Source organism: Oncorhynchus mykiss, chromosome 11 (assembly GCF_013265735.2).
Source record: "Oncorhynchus mykiss isolate Arlee chromosome 11, USDA_OmykA_1.1, whole genome shotgun sequence".
In the NCBI taxonomy this organism is placed as follows: Eukaryota; Metazoa; Chordata; class Actinopteri; order Salmoniformes; family Salmonidae; genus Oncorhynchus; species Oncorhynchus mykiss.
Genome location: NC_048575.1, coordinates 77,529,460 through 77,546,482, shown reverse-complemented (window position 1 = coordinate 77,546,482; position 17,023 = coordinate 77,529,460). Strand labels below are relative to the sequence as shown.

Genomic DNA, 17,023 nt, shown 5'->3' with positions numbered 1-17,023 from the left:
GTGCTATGGCTAAATGATGCTCTCTGGTGAAGTATTTTCAATGATTTCATTTATTTCTGTACAGACAGGAGCAATTAGGCCTTTATCATTTAACAAATGTATTTGACTTGATCTGCAGCACTTACAGTTTAAGGCCAAATAATCAACACTTCTTGTTATTCAAAAAGAAAGGAGGACCAAGGCGGTCTTCATATAATTAATTACAATGCCTTTATTAGTGTGGCACGTTCAATAGAAACAAAACACGACGTGTTTCGGCTGCATGGTCTTCGTCAGGGAGGATAACAAAACACGACGTGTTTCGGCTGCATGGTCTTCATCAGGGAGGACAACAAAACACGACGCGTTTCAGCTGCATGGTCTTCGTCAGGGAGGACAACAAAACACGACGTGTTTCGGCTGCATGGTCTTCGTCAGGGAGGACAACAAAAAGTACTACCTTTTAGTGTTCTGATACTTCTAGCTTGGAGTTGTATTTTTATGATAACTTAGCTACAGTATTTCACCTTTTAATGTGTATAGTATTGCTTACTAGGTGTGTCCAATCAATTTTGTAACCACTCCCTCTTCCAATTAGGGCTAATTGGAAAAGCTGTTCAAAAGAGGACATTGTATTCATTTTTTATTTTTTGTTGTCCTCCCTTTCGAACGGTAGTGTACACTCAGCCTCTAGGCAAATTGAAGGAAAATTATGAGAATACAGAGAGATGAAATAAAAATGATTTTTGGGGAAGCTTGGCTTCCCTTGACATCCATGAATACATGCTACTGCCTTTCACAGAAATGTTATATTATTACATCATCATGTATTATAACCAGTGGAGAAGCCTAGTGGAGCACAATGTTATATTATTACATCATCATGTATTATAACCAGTGGAGAAGCCTAGTGGAGCACAATGTTATATTATTACATCATCATGTATTATAACCAGTGGAGAAGCCTAGTGGAGCACAATGTTATATTATTACATCATCATGTATTATAACCAGTGGAGAAGCCTAGTGGAGCACAATGTTATATTATTACATCATCATGTATTATAAACAGTGGAGAAGCCTAGTGGAGCACATTGTTATATTATTACATCATCATGTATTATAACCAGTGGAGAAGCCTAGTGGAGCACAATGTTATATTATTACATCATCATGTATTATAACCAGTGGAGAAGCCTAGTGGAGCACAATGTTATATTATTACATCATCATGTATTATAAACAGTGGAGAAGCCTAGTGGAGCACAATGTTATATTATTACATCATCATGTATTATAAACAGTGGAGAAGCCTAGTGGAGCACAATGTTATATTATTACATCATCATGTATTATAAACAGTGGAGAAGCCTAGTGGAGCACAATGTTATATTATTATATCATCATGTATTATAACCAGTGGAGTAGCCTAGTGGAGCACATTGTTATATTATTACATAATCATGTATTATAACCAGTGGAGAAGCCTAGTGGAGCACATTGTTATATTATTACATCATCATGTATTATAACCAGTGGAGAAGCCTAGTGGAGCACAATGTTATATTATTACATCATCATGTATTATAACCAGTGGAGAAGCCTAGTGGAGCACATTGTTATATTATTACATCATCATGTATTATAACCAGTGGAGAAGCCTAGTGGAGCACAATGTTATATTATTACATAATCATGTATTATAAACAGTGGAGTAGCCTAGTGGAGCGCAAAGGAATTTCTTAGTGACCCCAAACTTTCGAACGGTAGTGTACACTCAGCCTCTAGCCTCTAGGCAAATTGAAGGAAAATTATGAGAATACAGAGAGATGAAATAAAAATGATTTTTGGGGAAGCTTGGCTTCCCTTGACATCCATGAATACATGCTAGTAAGAGCTAGTAATGTTTTCATAACCAGCCAGCCCAATGTCTCCATAAAGGGGAGGTTACTTGTTCTTTACAAGGCCTTCATCCCAAATGGAACCCTATTCCCTATATAGTGCACTACTTTAGACCAGGGCCCATAGAGTGGGTAGCGCACTACACAGGGAATAGGGTGCCATTTGGAACACCAACAGTGACGTATCATGTGTCATCATGACGTATTCCCACGGCAACACGTTTTTCCACACCCGTGATTGTTCAAGCTGGCCTGAAATGTGATTGGTACGCCTCGTTCCAACATTGTTTCATTTAAAACATGTTTCCTCACAGCACAAGAAGAATCCAGTTTAGCTATCTGTACATCTGGTCGGGTATACCAAAAATAGCTGAATACTGCTTTCTTACTTAAAACCTCTTGGTGATAGTGAGACGCAATCCCCCAAAAACAACATCGTTCTTTGCAGGGGAAATGCTATATTATTTTGATTGTTTACATTTGTAACTGTTGTGAAAGAGAACCAATGTTGAATCGTGAAGATGCTGCTAATTAGATACTATGACAGTAAACAAACACATTTAGCTTAAAAGGTTTTCTTCATTTCTCTCTCTAGGAATTTTATTATTTTTCTCATCGACATTCCGTTGTCTCTAACAGAGGTTCAATTACCTTGTTGAAATCATAATTCCACAGTTTTATTGACAATTTGTGGCCAAAGTCCGGTCTCCACACTAAACATGGTAATAGACTATGATTGAAAAGATGTAAGCCTCATTGTCAAATTGTAGGCTAGCTGTTATTTCTATAACATGAATATGGTAATTTGGTATTTCAGTGAAGAACTAGAGAGAGCCAGACTGAGACCATTGTGCAGGGAAACAAGATTTGTATTAATTGATGTCATACTAAAGTGAGGATCAGAGCAGGCCAGACACAGTGACAGCAGGCCAGACACAGTGACAGCAGGCCAGACACAGTGACAGCAGGCGAGACACCAGTGAGTGACAGATGTTAACTCATTCACTACTGCAGTTCTAAGGTAACTGTGTAGACACTAATTACTGTTTTGTACTGCTCAATGTTCTAGAATCGAGTCTGTTATGATGAGCCTGAGGATGAGGTCAGGGGGAGGACGGTTTTTCAGCTCAGTTTGAGGAGAATGAGAAATCCATGTCAGAAGAGAGGGGTTAGATGGGGGCCGGATGATGTTGTTGGTAAGAGCAGGCATTCTCTCTAGTTGAGGGTGTAAGGAATCAATAATGTGTATAAAACCCTAGATGACTACAATTGGCCGCTGTTTGGAAGCCACTGCGCAGCCATTCAACTCCTTCACCATTCAACTCCTTCACCATTGTAAAAACAATTTGGGATTATATAGAAATGCATTTATTGTTGTCAACATTTATTTTCGCCAAGTATAATCTATTATATATGCCTTAATGCATACTTTTAAAGTGTAATAAAGTAGCGTTTTTAGAGAGTACCAATGTTACTGTCCCCACTACAACAAAGAAAGACTTAAATACATGTAATTTTGTCCGTGACATCCTATGGAGGACTGCTCTTTATGAGGAGAACCGATATGGCGGCGGCTGGCTTCAATAAGGTTTGATTTGATTTGATTTGGAATGAGAAAGCAATGTAACAGACAAGGGAGGAGAAGGGACAAGGGAGGAGGAGGTCTAGCTACTCTAGCTGAGTATTGTTGGATTGCAGTAGTTGATGGAGGGGCTCTATGCTAGGCTAGGTGCTCTAGGGTGTAGGGTAGGACTAATACAGGGTCTACTGTAGAGGCTCTAGGGTGTAGGACTAGTACAGGGTCTACTGTAGAAGCTCTAGGGTGTAGGACTAGTACAGGGTCTACTGTAGAGGCTCTAGGGTGTAGGACTAGTACAGGGTCTACTGTAGAGGCTCTAGGGTGTAGGAGTAGTACAGGGTCTACTGTAGGGGCTCTAGGGTGTAGGAGTAGTACAGGGTCTACTGTAGGGGCTCTAGGGTATAGGAGTAGTACAGGGTCTACTGTAGAGGCTCGAGGGTGTAGGAGTAGTTCAGGATCCCGCCTGTCTTCAGGAAACATTTATGTTGCCAAGTTCCAATCTTGATGGAGCTCTCGCAGGTCCCCAGCAGGTCGTCGAAGAGCACGTCACTGTCGTACACCTCCAACCTCAAGATGTTGTTCTCACGGGCGTTGAGGAAGCTGAACTCCTCCTTCCAGCTGGGGTCATGGTTGTTGTTCTTCACCTCTGTCCTCCCGAGAAAGCCGTAAGCTCTGAACACCTGGATAATAATGAGAATGATTATGATCATAGAGTTAGTTAGAGGAAACATCATGGATATAACCCGTTCGCCAATGAGGATACACTACTGTATGCTAGCATAGCACAATGACTGGAAGTCTACAGGTAAGCTAGCATACCTAGCTAGCGTTAGCTCAAAAAACTACCGGTAACTTCCTTCATACGGCACTCAGAGGCATAAAAATGGTATCGACGAGTTCATCTGACTCTGGGTAAAGAATCTGGGTAAATAGAAAAAAAGAATCTCCAGAATCTCGCGGTATCCCTTTAAAGTAGTCAACTGAGTGGGTATGGTCGTCACTAGTTACCAGAGCCACAAAGTCATAAACCCCACCTATATCTACAATTTATCTTCGTAAAAATCTGATTTTAAACCCAACCCCAACCCTAACATTAACGGTAACCACACGGCTAATCTAATGCCTAACCCTAACCTTAAATGAATGCATCATTTTTTTTTGTGGCCGTGGCATCTTGTAGAAACCAGTGGGTAATCCTATGGGTTGGGAGTGATCAGCCAAGGAGAGCAGATGATCAGCAGAGAGCAGATCAGGAGAGCATTGTCTCTTTCTTCAAACTTTGGATTTAATTAAATTAATGACACACGATTTGGTTCAGGACTCCAGCCCTGCTGGTGGCAGTAAATTACATATATAAGCTTTGTGAAAATTGACTACTTAAAAATGGAGATGGCTTTAATGGTGCTGCCCATGCTCAGATACAAAGACGAGTCCTCTAACTAACTCTATGAATTCTGATATTAATGCTGAAAATTATCCTCAGTTTTTAAACCTTTATTTAACTAGGCAAGTCAGTTTAAGAATAAATTCTTATTTACAATGACAAACCCTCCTCTGACCCGGACGGCGCTGGGACAATAGTACGCCGCCCAATGAGACTCCCGATCACGGCCGGTTGTGATACAGCCCGGGATCGAATAATCCTAACATCACACATCAGCTGTCATGGTGGACAGGTGACTCAGGTGAGGAGAGATTTACCTCGACGTAGGCATCAGGGGTCCCTAGCAGGCTGCTGTGCAGGTCAGTGGCATGGAGGTTGAACACCTTGAGGACTTTAGGTTCCTCTGCTGCATAGATCTGGACCACAGTCAGAACACACACCACCAGCAGGCACCACGGGAGAGAGGAGGAGGACATGTCTCTCAGTCTGATAGGGCTTAATCCGTGGAGAGAAGACAACTAGAGAGAGAGGGGGGATAGGGAGATGAAAGGAGAAAATATAAGCACATCACCTGTTTCTCTAAGAGCATGTCACAGAGCAAGAAGAACAAGAAAAGAGAGATATTAAAATACATAAATAATTAGAAGATAGAAGGAACAGGATATATCAGGACAATACCCACTGGTCACAGTTCAAAGTCTACTTCTGATTTACATTTGGTTGTCGTTGGATTTAGGTTACATTGATTACTTTTTGCAAATTCAGAATTCCACGTTGATTCAAAGTCATCACATAGATTTTTGTGGAAACAATGTTGATTCAACCAGTTTTTGCCCAGTGAGTTCTTTACATAATGTCCATTTTCAAATCTAATACATTATAAAGTAAACTCTCGTTACGTGACTCCTAAAAGGTCATAATACCTGTGTTCTGTAGAGTCTGGGGACGAGTCTGTCTGTCTTAGGGGGAAACAACCACTTATGGTTTTTCCTATGCCCTCTCACTGTTTATAAAGACCTCACCTGTGCATCCACAATACACCCTCAACACAGATGCTTTGTACCAAATGACACCCTATTCCCTACATAGTGCTCTACTACCCTACATTTTACTCTACAAAAGTAGTGCACTATCTAGGCCATTTGGGACACAGGTAGAGGGCCAATGGAGACAGGTGGCCTGTTCTCAGTGATGCCTCAACCAATGAGATAGCACTCTGTGTTGCTAAACAACAGCAACACCTACAAGTATTATTAACCTCTGATGCTGATGAATGAAGGCCAGGCTTTTGAATTAACACTTTGTGGGCTAGTTTTCTGGACACAAATTCAATTTGGTCCTGGACGACAAAGAAAAGCCCTTTCAACAGGGATTCTCCATGAAGTATGCTTTTTAGTTGAGCATGGCCTTAAGCCAAATACATTTAAACTCAGTTTTTCACAATTCCCGAAATGTAATCCTAGTCATTCTGTGTCTTAGGTCAGTTAGGATCACCACTTAATTTTAAGGATGTGAAATGTCAGAATAATAGTAGAGAGAATGACTTATTCTAACTTTTATTTCTTTCATCACTTTCCCAGTGGGTCAGAAGTTTACATACACTCAATTCGTATTTGGTAGCATTGCCTTTAAATTGTTTAACTTGGGTCAAATGTTTCGGGTAGCCTTCCACATGCTTCCCACAATAATGGGTGAATTTTTGCCCATTCCTCCTGACAGAGCTGGTGTAACTGAGTCAAGATTGTAGGCCTCCTGGCTCGCACACGTTTTTTCAGTTCTGCTTACAAATTTTGTATAGGGTTGAGGTCCATGTTTTGTGATGGCCACTCCAATACCTTGACTTTGTTGTCCCGAAGCCATTTTGCCACAACTTTGGAAGTATGCCTGGGGTCATTGTATATTTGGAAGACCCATTTGCAACCAAGCTTTAACTTCCTGACTGATGTCTTGAGATGTTGCTTCAATATGTCCACATAATTGTCCTCCCTCATGATTCCATCTATTTTGTGAAGTACATCAGTCCCTCCTGCAGCAAAGCACCCCCACAACATGATGCTGCCACCCCCGTGCTTCACGGTTGGGATGGTGTTCTTCGGCTTGCAAGCCTCCCCTTTTTTTCCTCCAAACATAACGATGGTCATTATGGCCAAACAGCTCTATTTTTTTTCATCAGACCAGAGGACATTTCTCCAAAAAGTACTTTGTCCCCAGTTGCAAACCATAGTCTGGCTTTTTTTATGGTGGTTTTGGAGCAGTGTCTTCTTCCTTGCGGAGCGGCCTTTCAGGTTATGTCAATATAGATACTTTTGTACCTGTTTCCTCCAGCATCTTCACACGGTCCTTTGCTGTTGTTCTGGGATTGATTTGCACTTTTTGCACCAAAGTACGTTCATCTTTAGGAGACAGAACGTGTCTCCTTTCTGAGCGGTATGACGGCTGCGTGGTCCCATGGTGTTTATACTTGCATACTATTGTTTGTACAAATGAACATGGTACCTTCAGGCATTTGGAAATTGCTCCCATTGATGAACAAGACTTGTGGAGGTCTAAAATGTTTAACTGAGGTCTTGGCTGATTTCTTTTGATTTTCCCACGATGTCAAGCAAAGAGACACTGAGTTTGAAGGTGGGCCTTGACATCCATCCACAGGTACACCTCCAATTGACTCAAATAGTGTCAATTAGCCTATCAGAATTTTCTGGAATTTTCCAAGCTGTTTAAAGGCACAGTCAATTTAGTGTATGTAAACTTCTAACCCACTGGAATTGTGATACAGTGAATTATAAGTGAAATAATCTGTCTGTAAACAATTGTTGGAAAAATGACTTGTGTCATGTTCAAAGTAGATGTCCTAACCAACTTGACAAAATTACAGTTTGTTAACAAGACATTTGTGGAGTGGTTGAAAAAGGAGTTTTAATGACTCCAAACTAAGTGTATGTAAACTTCCGACTTCAACTGTATGTGTTGTGATAATTGCGTTGTTTGCTCTATAACCTGTTAGTTCATATGCCTTGCGGCCCTCATATATTGGCCTGAAGACCGATACAATAAGAAGACACAGGGAAAGAATGAATTCAACCACACATTTGTTTCATCTTAAAACCAGAGAGCGACCTCTATCCAGTGAAGTCCACAAAACATATTGCATGTAACAAACAGCTCCATGACCTACTGCAGCAGGGTCAAGCAAGTTAGTATTTGACATTTTTGGACTACTAAACAACTATTGATTTAGAACCACGGAGAGTTTCCTTAAGTCTCAAAGAAAACAGGAGCTGCCTCCACTATTCCAGCACAGTTTCAACATTATCAAATCACCTCTGCTTAGTCTAATACAATGACAACTAAAAACAATTTAGTCCAATCAGCCATGGCAGTCCGTGGTTCTGATTCCTCTCTCCCTCTCACTCTCTCTCTCTCTCTCTCTCTCTGTGCGTTCATGCAGAGCCCCTACAGTAGATCCTGTATTACTCCTACACCCTAGAGCCTCTAGTGTAGACCCTGTACTACTCCTACACCCTAGAGCCCCTAGCCTAGCATAGAGCCCCTTCATCAACTACTCTAATCCAACAATACTCAGCTAGAGTATCTAGACCTACCCCTCCATTGTCTGACCCCTCATCTGTTATATGGCTTTCTCATTCCAAATCAAATCAAACCTTATTTGTCAAATGAGCCGAATACAACAAATGTAGACCAGTTTTCAGCTGTGCTAACATAATTGCAAAAGGGTTTTCTAAGGATCAATTAGACTTTTCAAATGACAAACTTGAATCACCTTACACACTGTGCCATTGCTGATAATGGGCCTCTGTACGCCTACGTAGATAATCCAATACAAATCTGCTGTTTTCAGCTACAGTCGTATGAAAAAGTTTGGGCACACCTGACAATTTCCATGATTTCCATTTATAAATACTTGGGTGTTTGAATCAGCAATTTCATTTTGATCTATCAAATAACTGATGGACACAGTAATATTTGTGCAATATGCATCAAAACAAAATTAGACAGGTGCATAAATTTGGGCACCCCAATAGAAAAATCACATCAATATTTTGTAGAGCCTCCTTTTGCTAAAATAACAGCCTCTAGACGCTTCTCATAGCCTCTAATGAGTGTCTGGATTCTGGATGAAGGTATTTTGGACCATTCCTCCTTACAAAACATCTCCAGTTCAGTTAGGTTTGATGGTTGCCGAGCATGGACAGGCCGCTTCAAATCATCCCACAGATTCTCAATGATATTCAGGTCTTGGGACTGGGATGGCCATTCCAGAACATTATACTTGCTCCTCTGCGTAAATGACCGGGTAGATTTTGAGCAGTGTTTTGGGTCGTTGTCTTGTTGAAATATCCAGCCCCGGTGTAACTTCAACTTTGTGACTGATTCTTCAACATTATTCCCAAGAATCTGCTGATATTGAGTGGAATCCATGCGACCCTCAACTTTAACAAGATTCCCAGTACCGGCACTGGCCACACAGCCCCACAGCATGATGGAACCCCCACCAAACTTTACTGTGGGCAGCAAGTGTTTTTCTTGGAACGCTGTGTTCTTTTGCCGCCATGCATAATGTCCCTTGTTATGACCAAATAACTCAATCTTTGTTTCATCAGTCCACAGCACCTTATTCCAAAATGAAGCTGGCTTGTTCAAATGTGTGTTTGCATACCTCAAGCGACTCTGTGGCGTGTGTTCAGAAAAGGCTTCTTCCGCATCACTCTCCCATACAGCTTCTCCTTGTGCAAAGTGCGCTGAATTGTTGAACGATGTACAGTGACACCATCTGCAGCAAGATTATGTTGTAGGTCTTTGGAGGTGGTCTGTGGGCTGTTTTTGACCGTTCTCACCATCCTTCACCTTTGCCTCTTTGATATTTTACTTGGCCTGCCACTTCTGGCCTTAACAAGAACTGTGCCTGTGGTCTTCCATTTCCTCACTATGTTCCTCACAGTGGACACTGACAGCTTAAATCTCAGTGATAGCTTTTTGTAGCCTTCCTTTAAACCATAATGTTGAACAATCTTGGTTTTCAGGTCATTTGAGAGTTGTTTTGAGGCCCCCATGTTGACACTCTTCAGAGGAGAGTCAAAGAGAACAACAACTTGCAATTGGCCACCTTAAATACCTTTTCTCATGATTGGATGCACTTGTCTATGAAGTTCAAAGCTTAATGAGCTCACAAAACCAATTGTGTGTTCCAATTAATCAGTGCTAAGTAGTTACAGGTATTCAAATCAACAGAATGACAAGGGCGCCCACATTTTTGCATAGCCTATTTTTCACGTCTGATTTAATTTCATACAACTTAATATTGCTACACTAAAAATCTTTGTCTCGACAATACCCCAGTACTCAGCTTTTATTAGAAAATCAATGGCATGCCACTGTGATCATTTTCTGTGACGACAGAGTAAATTATTATGCAGCCTCAGAGGGGTGCCCAAACTTTTTCAGTTTACAAGATTAACAATGTCTACACTGTATTTCTGATCAATTTGTTATGGACCAAAAATGTGATTTCCTTTCAAAAACAAGAACATTTCTTAGTGACCCCAAACTTTTGATCGGTAGTGTAGGTGGGGGTGACTATGCATAGGTAATAAACAGCGAGCAGCAGCAGTGCACAAAAGGGATCGGGGTCAATGTAATGCTTGGCCCCAGTGATGTACTGAGCCGTTCACATTACTCTCTGTACCGCCTTGTGGTCAGCAGTTGCCATACCAGGCGGCAATGCAACCGGTCAGGATGCTCTCGATGGTGCAGCTGTGTAACCTTTGAGGATCTGAGGACCCGTGCCAAGTTTTTCCAGTCTCCTGAGGGGGAAAAGGTTTTGTCGTGCCCTCTTCATGACTGTCTTGGTATGTTTGGACTATGATAGTTCGTTGGGGATGTGGACGCCAAGGAACTTGAAACTCTTGACCCGCTCCACTACAGCCCCGTCGATGTTAAAGGGGGACTGTTCGGCCTGCCTTTTCCTGTAGTCCACGATCAGCTCCTTTGTCTTGCTCACATTAATTATTAAGGGAGAGGTTGTTGTCTTGGCATCACACTGACAGTTCTCTGACCTCATCCCTATAGGCCGTCTCATTGTTGTCGGTGATCAGGCCACTGTTGTGTCATCAGCAAACTTAATGATGGTGTTGGAGTCGTGTTTGGCCATGCAGTCGTGGGTGAACAGAGAGTACAGGAAGGGACTAAGTACACACCCCTGAGGGGCCCAGTGTTAAGGATCAGCATGGCAGATGTGTTGTTGCCTACTCTTAACACCTGGGGGCGGCCCGTCAGGAAGTCCAGGATCCAGTTGCAGAGGCAGGTGTTTAGTCCCAGAGTCCTTAGCTTAGTGATGAGCTTCGCGGGCACTATGGTGTTGAACGCTGAGCTGTAGTCAATGAACAGCATTCTCACATAGGTGTTCCTTTTGTCCAGGTGAGAAAGGGCAGTGTGGAGTGAGATTGAGATTGTGTCATCTGTGGATCTGTTGGGGCGGTATGCAAATTTGAGTGTGTCTAGGGTGTCCGGGAGGATGCTGCTGATGTGAGCCATGACCAGCCTTTCAAAGCAGTTCATGGCTACGACGTGAGTGCCACGGGGCGGTAATCATTTAGTCAGGTTACCTTCACTTCCTTGGGCACAGGGATTATGGTAGTGTGCTTGAAACATGTAGGTATTACATATTCGGTCAGGGAGAGTTTGAAAATGTCAGGGAAGACACTTGCCAGTTGGTCTGCGCATGCTTTGAGTACACATCCTGATAATCCATCTGGCCCAGCAGCTTTGTGAATGTTGACCTGTTCACAATTTAATATTTTGTTGTCCTAGGCTCCTGTCTAAAATCCTTGCTCGCTAGCCTACCTTACTTTCATGGGCAACGATGAGCCAGCTAGTTAACATTAACCTGATGTGCCTGTCTCATGGTTACCCCAGTTATCCGAAGGCCTCGTGCCACTTTATAAAGCCCCCGTGGCATGCAGAATACGCTCATATTAAACCACATGTGGTTTGTTCCCAGTGGTATCTAGCAACCAATATGAACACAGAGTGCATCCCAAATGCCACCCTTTTCCTTATATAGTGCACTACTATGCACCCTGGTCAAAAGTAGTGTACAAAGAGAATAGGATGCCATTTGGGAAGCAGTCACACCCTCTCCTGCCAAGAGATTAAAAAAAACAAGCTAAAAAGCCAATCTGATGTTTAATCCTACATAAGCAAACAACAAACTCAACATCAGGTAATCTGATGCGGTTTAAGCTGCATTTGAATTTGCTTAAGCTGTTTTCTAGGGAAATGTGTTTTCTCGTCAGGACACTGTTGTTCAGAGCAATGTTGCAAATGTCAGAGACGGACAAGAAAGGTTTATACAAATCTCTGATGTTGAAAATGAAATGTTAGCCTAAAAGAAATGTGAGACAATGTCCAGATGCTTTATATAGTGGAGATCAAGTTTATAAATTGCCTGGCTGGGCTGATGAGACAGTGGATTGTGCAGTCAGATGGAACAGAGTAAATAGGCCTTTCAACATCATAGATTTAGCCGGTGGTAACTTCTGGAATAGACACTGGCTGGAATGCGCTTTCAACCAATCAGAATTGAGGAACTAACCCACCCATTGTAAAACAAGGTAATAAGGAATGTGTCACCCAGTTCCTAAGTCCCATCGCTACAGGCCAATAGCAGAAAAAGATGGACAGGACCTCTTATTGGGCTGTGTCTGAAAACAGCACTAGCTGTCAAAATCCTTGCTTCCTATGCTGTTGTTTCCTCAGTTCCCCTTAAAGTGTACTGGCAGAGAGTAGAGGGTCCAAGGTCCCATGGTTCTCTTCCTCCATTGAGCTTTTTTATTTCTTTACATTTTATATCACCTTTATTTAACCAGGTAGGCCAGTTGAGAACACCTTTATTTAACCAGGTAGGCCAGTTGAGAACAAGTTCTCATTTACAACTGCGACCTGGCCAAGATAAAGCAAAGCAGTGGGACAAAAACAACACATTTACACATAAACAGACGTACAGTTAATAACATAAAAGAACAGAAAAATATAAAAAATCTATGTACAGTGTGTGCAAATATAGAAGAGGAGGGAGGTAGGCCATAAATAGGCCCTAGAGGTGAAAATAATTACAATTTAGTAATAATACTGGAGGGATAGATGTGCAGATGATGATGATGATGCAAGTCGAGATACTGGGGTGCAAAAGAGCAAAAGGGTAAGTAATAATATGGGGATGAGGTAGTTGGGTGTGCTATTTACAGATTGGCTGTGTACAGGTACAGTGATCGGTAAGCTGCTCAGACAGCTGATGCTTAAAGTTAGAGAGGGAGATATAAGACTCCAGCTTCAGAGTTTTGAGAGGAATTGAGAAGATAAAGAAGCAAGGATTTTTTTATTTTAAAAATTTAACTAGGCAAGTCAGTTAAAACCTCTTTGGGCTAGGGGGCAGTATTTTGACGTCTGGATGACAAACGTGCCCAAAGTAAACTGCCTGTTACTCAGGCCCAGAAGCTAGGATATGCATGTAATTGGTGGATTTGGATAGAAAACACTCTAAAGTTTCTAAAACTGTTAAGATAATGTCTGTGAGTATAACATAACTGATTAAAACTCAGAGAACAAACCATCCAGAAAAACAAAAATTCAGCCCACCATTGATTCCTATGGCTGTCATTTTGAATATGAAGGGAAAACCTCCCAGATTGCAGTTCCTAGGGCTTCCACTAGATGTCAACAGTCCTTAGAAAGAGGTTCAGGCTTGTTTTTGGAAAAATTTGCTAGAATTTGTAGTTTTTCTAAGTGGCTCCCATTTTGGCTGTAGTGTTAGTTACGCGGACTGGTGAATGCGCTTACTTTGTTGTTTATCTCCGGTAAAGACAATAACAATCCTCCGTCTTAAATTGTTTGTTTGGAGAAGTTTATTGGTAACGTTTGTGATTGATTTTATATGCATTTTGAAGGAGGGAAACTGAATTTTTGGGATATAAAGAAGGACTTTATTGAACAAAATAACCATTTGTGATGTAGCTGGGACCTTTTGGAGTGCCAACAGAAGAAGATCTTCAAAGGTAAGGCATTTATTTTATCGCTATTTCTGACTTTCGTTGCGCATCTGCCTGGTTGGAAAATGTTTTTAATGCTTTTGTGTGCTGGGCGCTGTCCTTAGATAATCGCATGGTGTGCTTTCGCCGTAATGCCTTTTTGAAATCTGACACAGCGGCTGGATTAACAAGAAGTTAAGCTTTCAACTGATGTATGGCACTTGTATTTCATGACTGTTATATATTACTATTTCTGTAATTTGAATTTCGCGCTCTGCAATTTCACCGGATGTTGTCGAGGTGGGTCGCTAGCGGCACATCTAGCCCAAAGAGGTTTTAAGAACATATTCTTATTTTACAATGATGTCTTACCCCGGCCAAACCCTCCCCTAACCCGGACAATGCTGGGCCAATTGTGTCGCCCTATGAGACTCCTGATCACGGCCGGTTGTGATACAGTCGGGATCAAACCAGGGTCTGTAGTGACGCATCTAGCATTGAGATGCAGTGCCTTAGACCGCTGCGCCACTCGACAGTTAGCAACGTTTTCCTCACTCATTGGGCAGGGAAACTAGCTCTCAAAGTGTTAATTCAAAAGTCTGGCCTTCATTTTATCAGCGTCAGAGGATAATAATACCTGTAGGTGTTGCTGTTATTTGGCAACGCAGACTGTCATCTCATTGGTTGAGGCATCACTGAGAACAAGCCACCTGTGGAGTGCCATTTATAAACAGTGAGAGGGCATAGGAAAACAGTCAGTGGTTCCCCTGAGACACACAGACAGACACAGAGACAGACACACAGACAGACGCTCGTCCCCAGACTCTACAGAACACAGGTATTATGACCCTACCGAGAGTTTATTTTATAATGTATTATATTTGAAAATGAACATAATGTAAAGAACTCATTGGGCAAAAACTGGTTGAATCAACGTTGTTTCCACGTCATGTCCTGATATATCAAGTCTTTCCTCTCTTCTTCTGACTTTTTCTATCTTTTCATTTGTTTCTCTTCCCCCCCCACCTCTGCCTCTCCCCTGTCTCTCTCTCTGCTTCCCACCCCCCATCTCTGCCTCTCCCCTGTCTCTCTCACTCTCACTCTCACCCCCGCACTCTCTCTCTGCCTCCCACCCCCCCATCTCTGCCTCTCCCCCGTCTCTCTCTCTCTCTCTCACTCTCACCCCCGCACTCTCTCTCTGCCTCCCACCCCCCATCTCTCTCTCTCTCTCTCTCTCTCTCTCTCTCTCACTCTCACCCCCGCACTCTCTCTCTGCCTCCCACCCCCCATCTCTGCCTCTCCCCCGTCTCTCTCACTCTCTCTCTCTTTATCACTCCCCCCCCTCTCTCTCTCTCTCTCTTCCCTCCACAGATCAATCCCTATCTGACTGAGAGGCATGTCCTCCTCCTCTCTTCTGTGGTGCCTGCTGGTGGTGTGTGTTCTGGCTGTGGTCCAGATCTATGCAGCAGAGGAACGTAAGGTCCTCAAGGTGTTCAACCTCAGAGCCAGCGACCTGAACAGCGGCTTGTTCCAGACCCCTGATGCCTACGTCAAGGTAAATCTCTCCTCACCTGAGTCACCTGTCCACCATGATAGCTGATGTGTTGTGATCTGTCTGGTGCCAAATGTCTGGGTGATACACATTTGTGGTGGAAGCTATATGAAACTCTTTGAGCATCTGGGCAAATGCTTTATATAAATCTAATCTATTATTATGATTGTTATTATGTTTATGATGATTGTCATGACGATGATGATATTTATGATGACGATGATGTTTATGATGATGATTATCACTATCATTATTATCATCATTATTATCATTATCGTCATAATCATTGTCATTATTATAATTCAGGTGTTCAGTGGCGCCGGCTACGGTGGGAAGACAGAGGTAAAGACCGACAACCATGACCCCTGGTGGAAGGAGGACTTCAACTTCTTCAACGTCCGTGAGAACGACCCGCTGAGGCTGGAGGTGTACGACTCCGACGTGCTCTTCGACGACCTGCTGGGGACCTGCGAGCGCTCCATCAAGAATGGAACTTGGCAACATAGCTGCTCCATCAAGAGGGGAGGGACGCTGTATTACTCCTACACCCTAGAGCCCCTACAGTAGACCCTGTACTACTCCTACACCCTAGAGCCTCTACAGTAGACCCTGCACTACTCCTACACCCTAGAGCCTCTACAGTAGACCCTGCACTACTCCTACATCCTAGAGCCTCCACAGTAGACCCTGCACTACTCCTACACCCTAGAGCCCCTACAGTAGACCCTGCACTACTCCTACACCCTAGAGCCTCTACAGAAGACTCTGTACTACTCCTACACCCTAGAGTCCCTACAGTAGACCCTGTACTACTCCTACACCCTAGAGACCCTACAGTAGACCCTGTACTACTCCTACACCCTAGAGCCTCTACAGTAGACCCTGTACTACTCCTACACCCTAGAGCCCCTACAGTAGACCCTGTACTACTCCTACACCCTAGAGCCCCTACAGTAGACCCTGTACTACTCCTACACCCTAGAGCCTCTACAGTAGACCCTGTACTACTCCTACACCCCAAGCCTAGAGTAATGTCCCACTTCTCATCCACAACAATCTGTCAAAACTCTGACCTCACTCTGATTCCAAACACCCTCAACACCAGCGTTTCCCAATCCCGGTCCTGGGCACTAACACACCTGTTTCAACTAAAGGCTTGATGATGACTTGATTAGTTGAATCAAGTGTGTTAGTGGAGTGCTAGGGCATAACCCAAAACGTGCTCCTCTTTGAGTCCCCTAGACACAGCTCTAAACTGTGTTCTGAATCACAACAGACACATGTACCTAGTTTCCCCCTCCTCCTCACTCTGATCTCATGGTCCTCAGTTTAGACATCAATAAAACAACTGTTTTTCAGCATAATGCTCTCAATTTGGTTCTTTCTTTTATCACCATGAAGTGTTTAGGTTTTCTCCTAATATTTGTCTGTGACTCCTGCAGGAATTTGTGCCTCTGTGAAGGAATTGTGCAGGACTAATGTTGATAACTGTCAGAAGTTATGCCTACTCCTCTGTAGGACTCCTGTTTGTATTGTCCTGCAGGAATTTCTAAAATCCTACAGATCCTGCATGTTTAAAAAAAA

The 17,023-nt window shown here is 42.7% G+C and overlaps 2 protein-coding genes across 2 annotated transcripts; one reads left to right on the top strand and one right to left on the bottom strand.

The window, feature by feature from the left end:
* Window positions 1–3,767: 3,767 nt before the first annotated feature.
* On the bottom strand, window positions 3,768–5,831 carry LOC118937409 (cytosolic phospholipase A2-like). Its single transcript, XM_036936422.1, has 3 exons — window positions 5,767–5,831; window positions 5,161–5,361; window positions 3,768–4,139 (listed from the first exon to the last, which is right to left on the bottom strand). Exons 2-3 carry the CDS (start codon window positions 5,317–5,319, stop codon window positions 3,879–3,881), a joined length of 420 nt encoding a protein of 139 aa, XP_036792317.1. The 5' UTR covers window positions 5,320–5,361; window positions 5,767–5,831; the 3' UTR covers window positions 3,768–3,878.
* Window positions 5,832–14,598: 8,767 nt separating this feature from the next.
* Window positions 14,599–16,803, top strand: LOC118937407 (perforin-1-like). Its single transcript, XM_036936419.1, has 3 exons — window positions 14,599–14,725; window positions 15,259–15,442; window positions 15,746–16,803. The coding sequence occupies exons 2-3, from the start codon at window positions 15,284–15,286 to the stop codon at window positions 16,004–16,006; spliced, it is 420 nt and encodes a 139-aa protein (XP_036792314.1). The 5' UTR covers window positions 14,599–14,725; window positions 15,259–15,283; the 3' UTR covers window positions 16,007–16,803.
* Window positions 16,804–17,023: the final 220 nt, after the last annotated feature.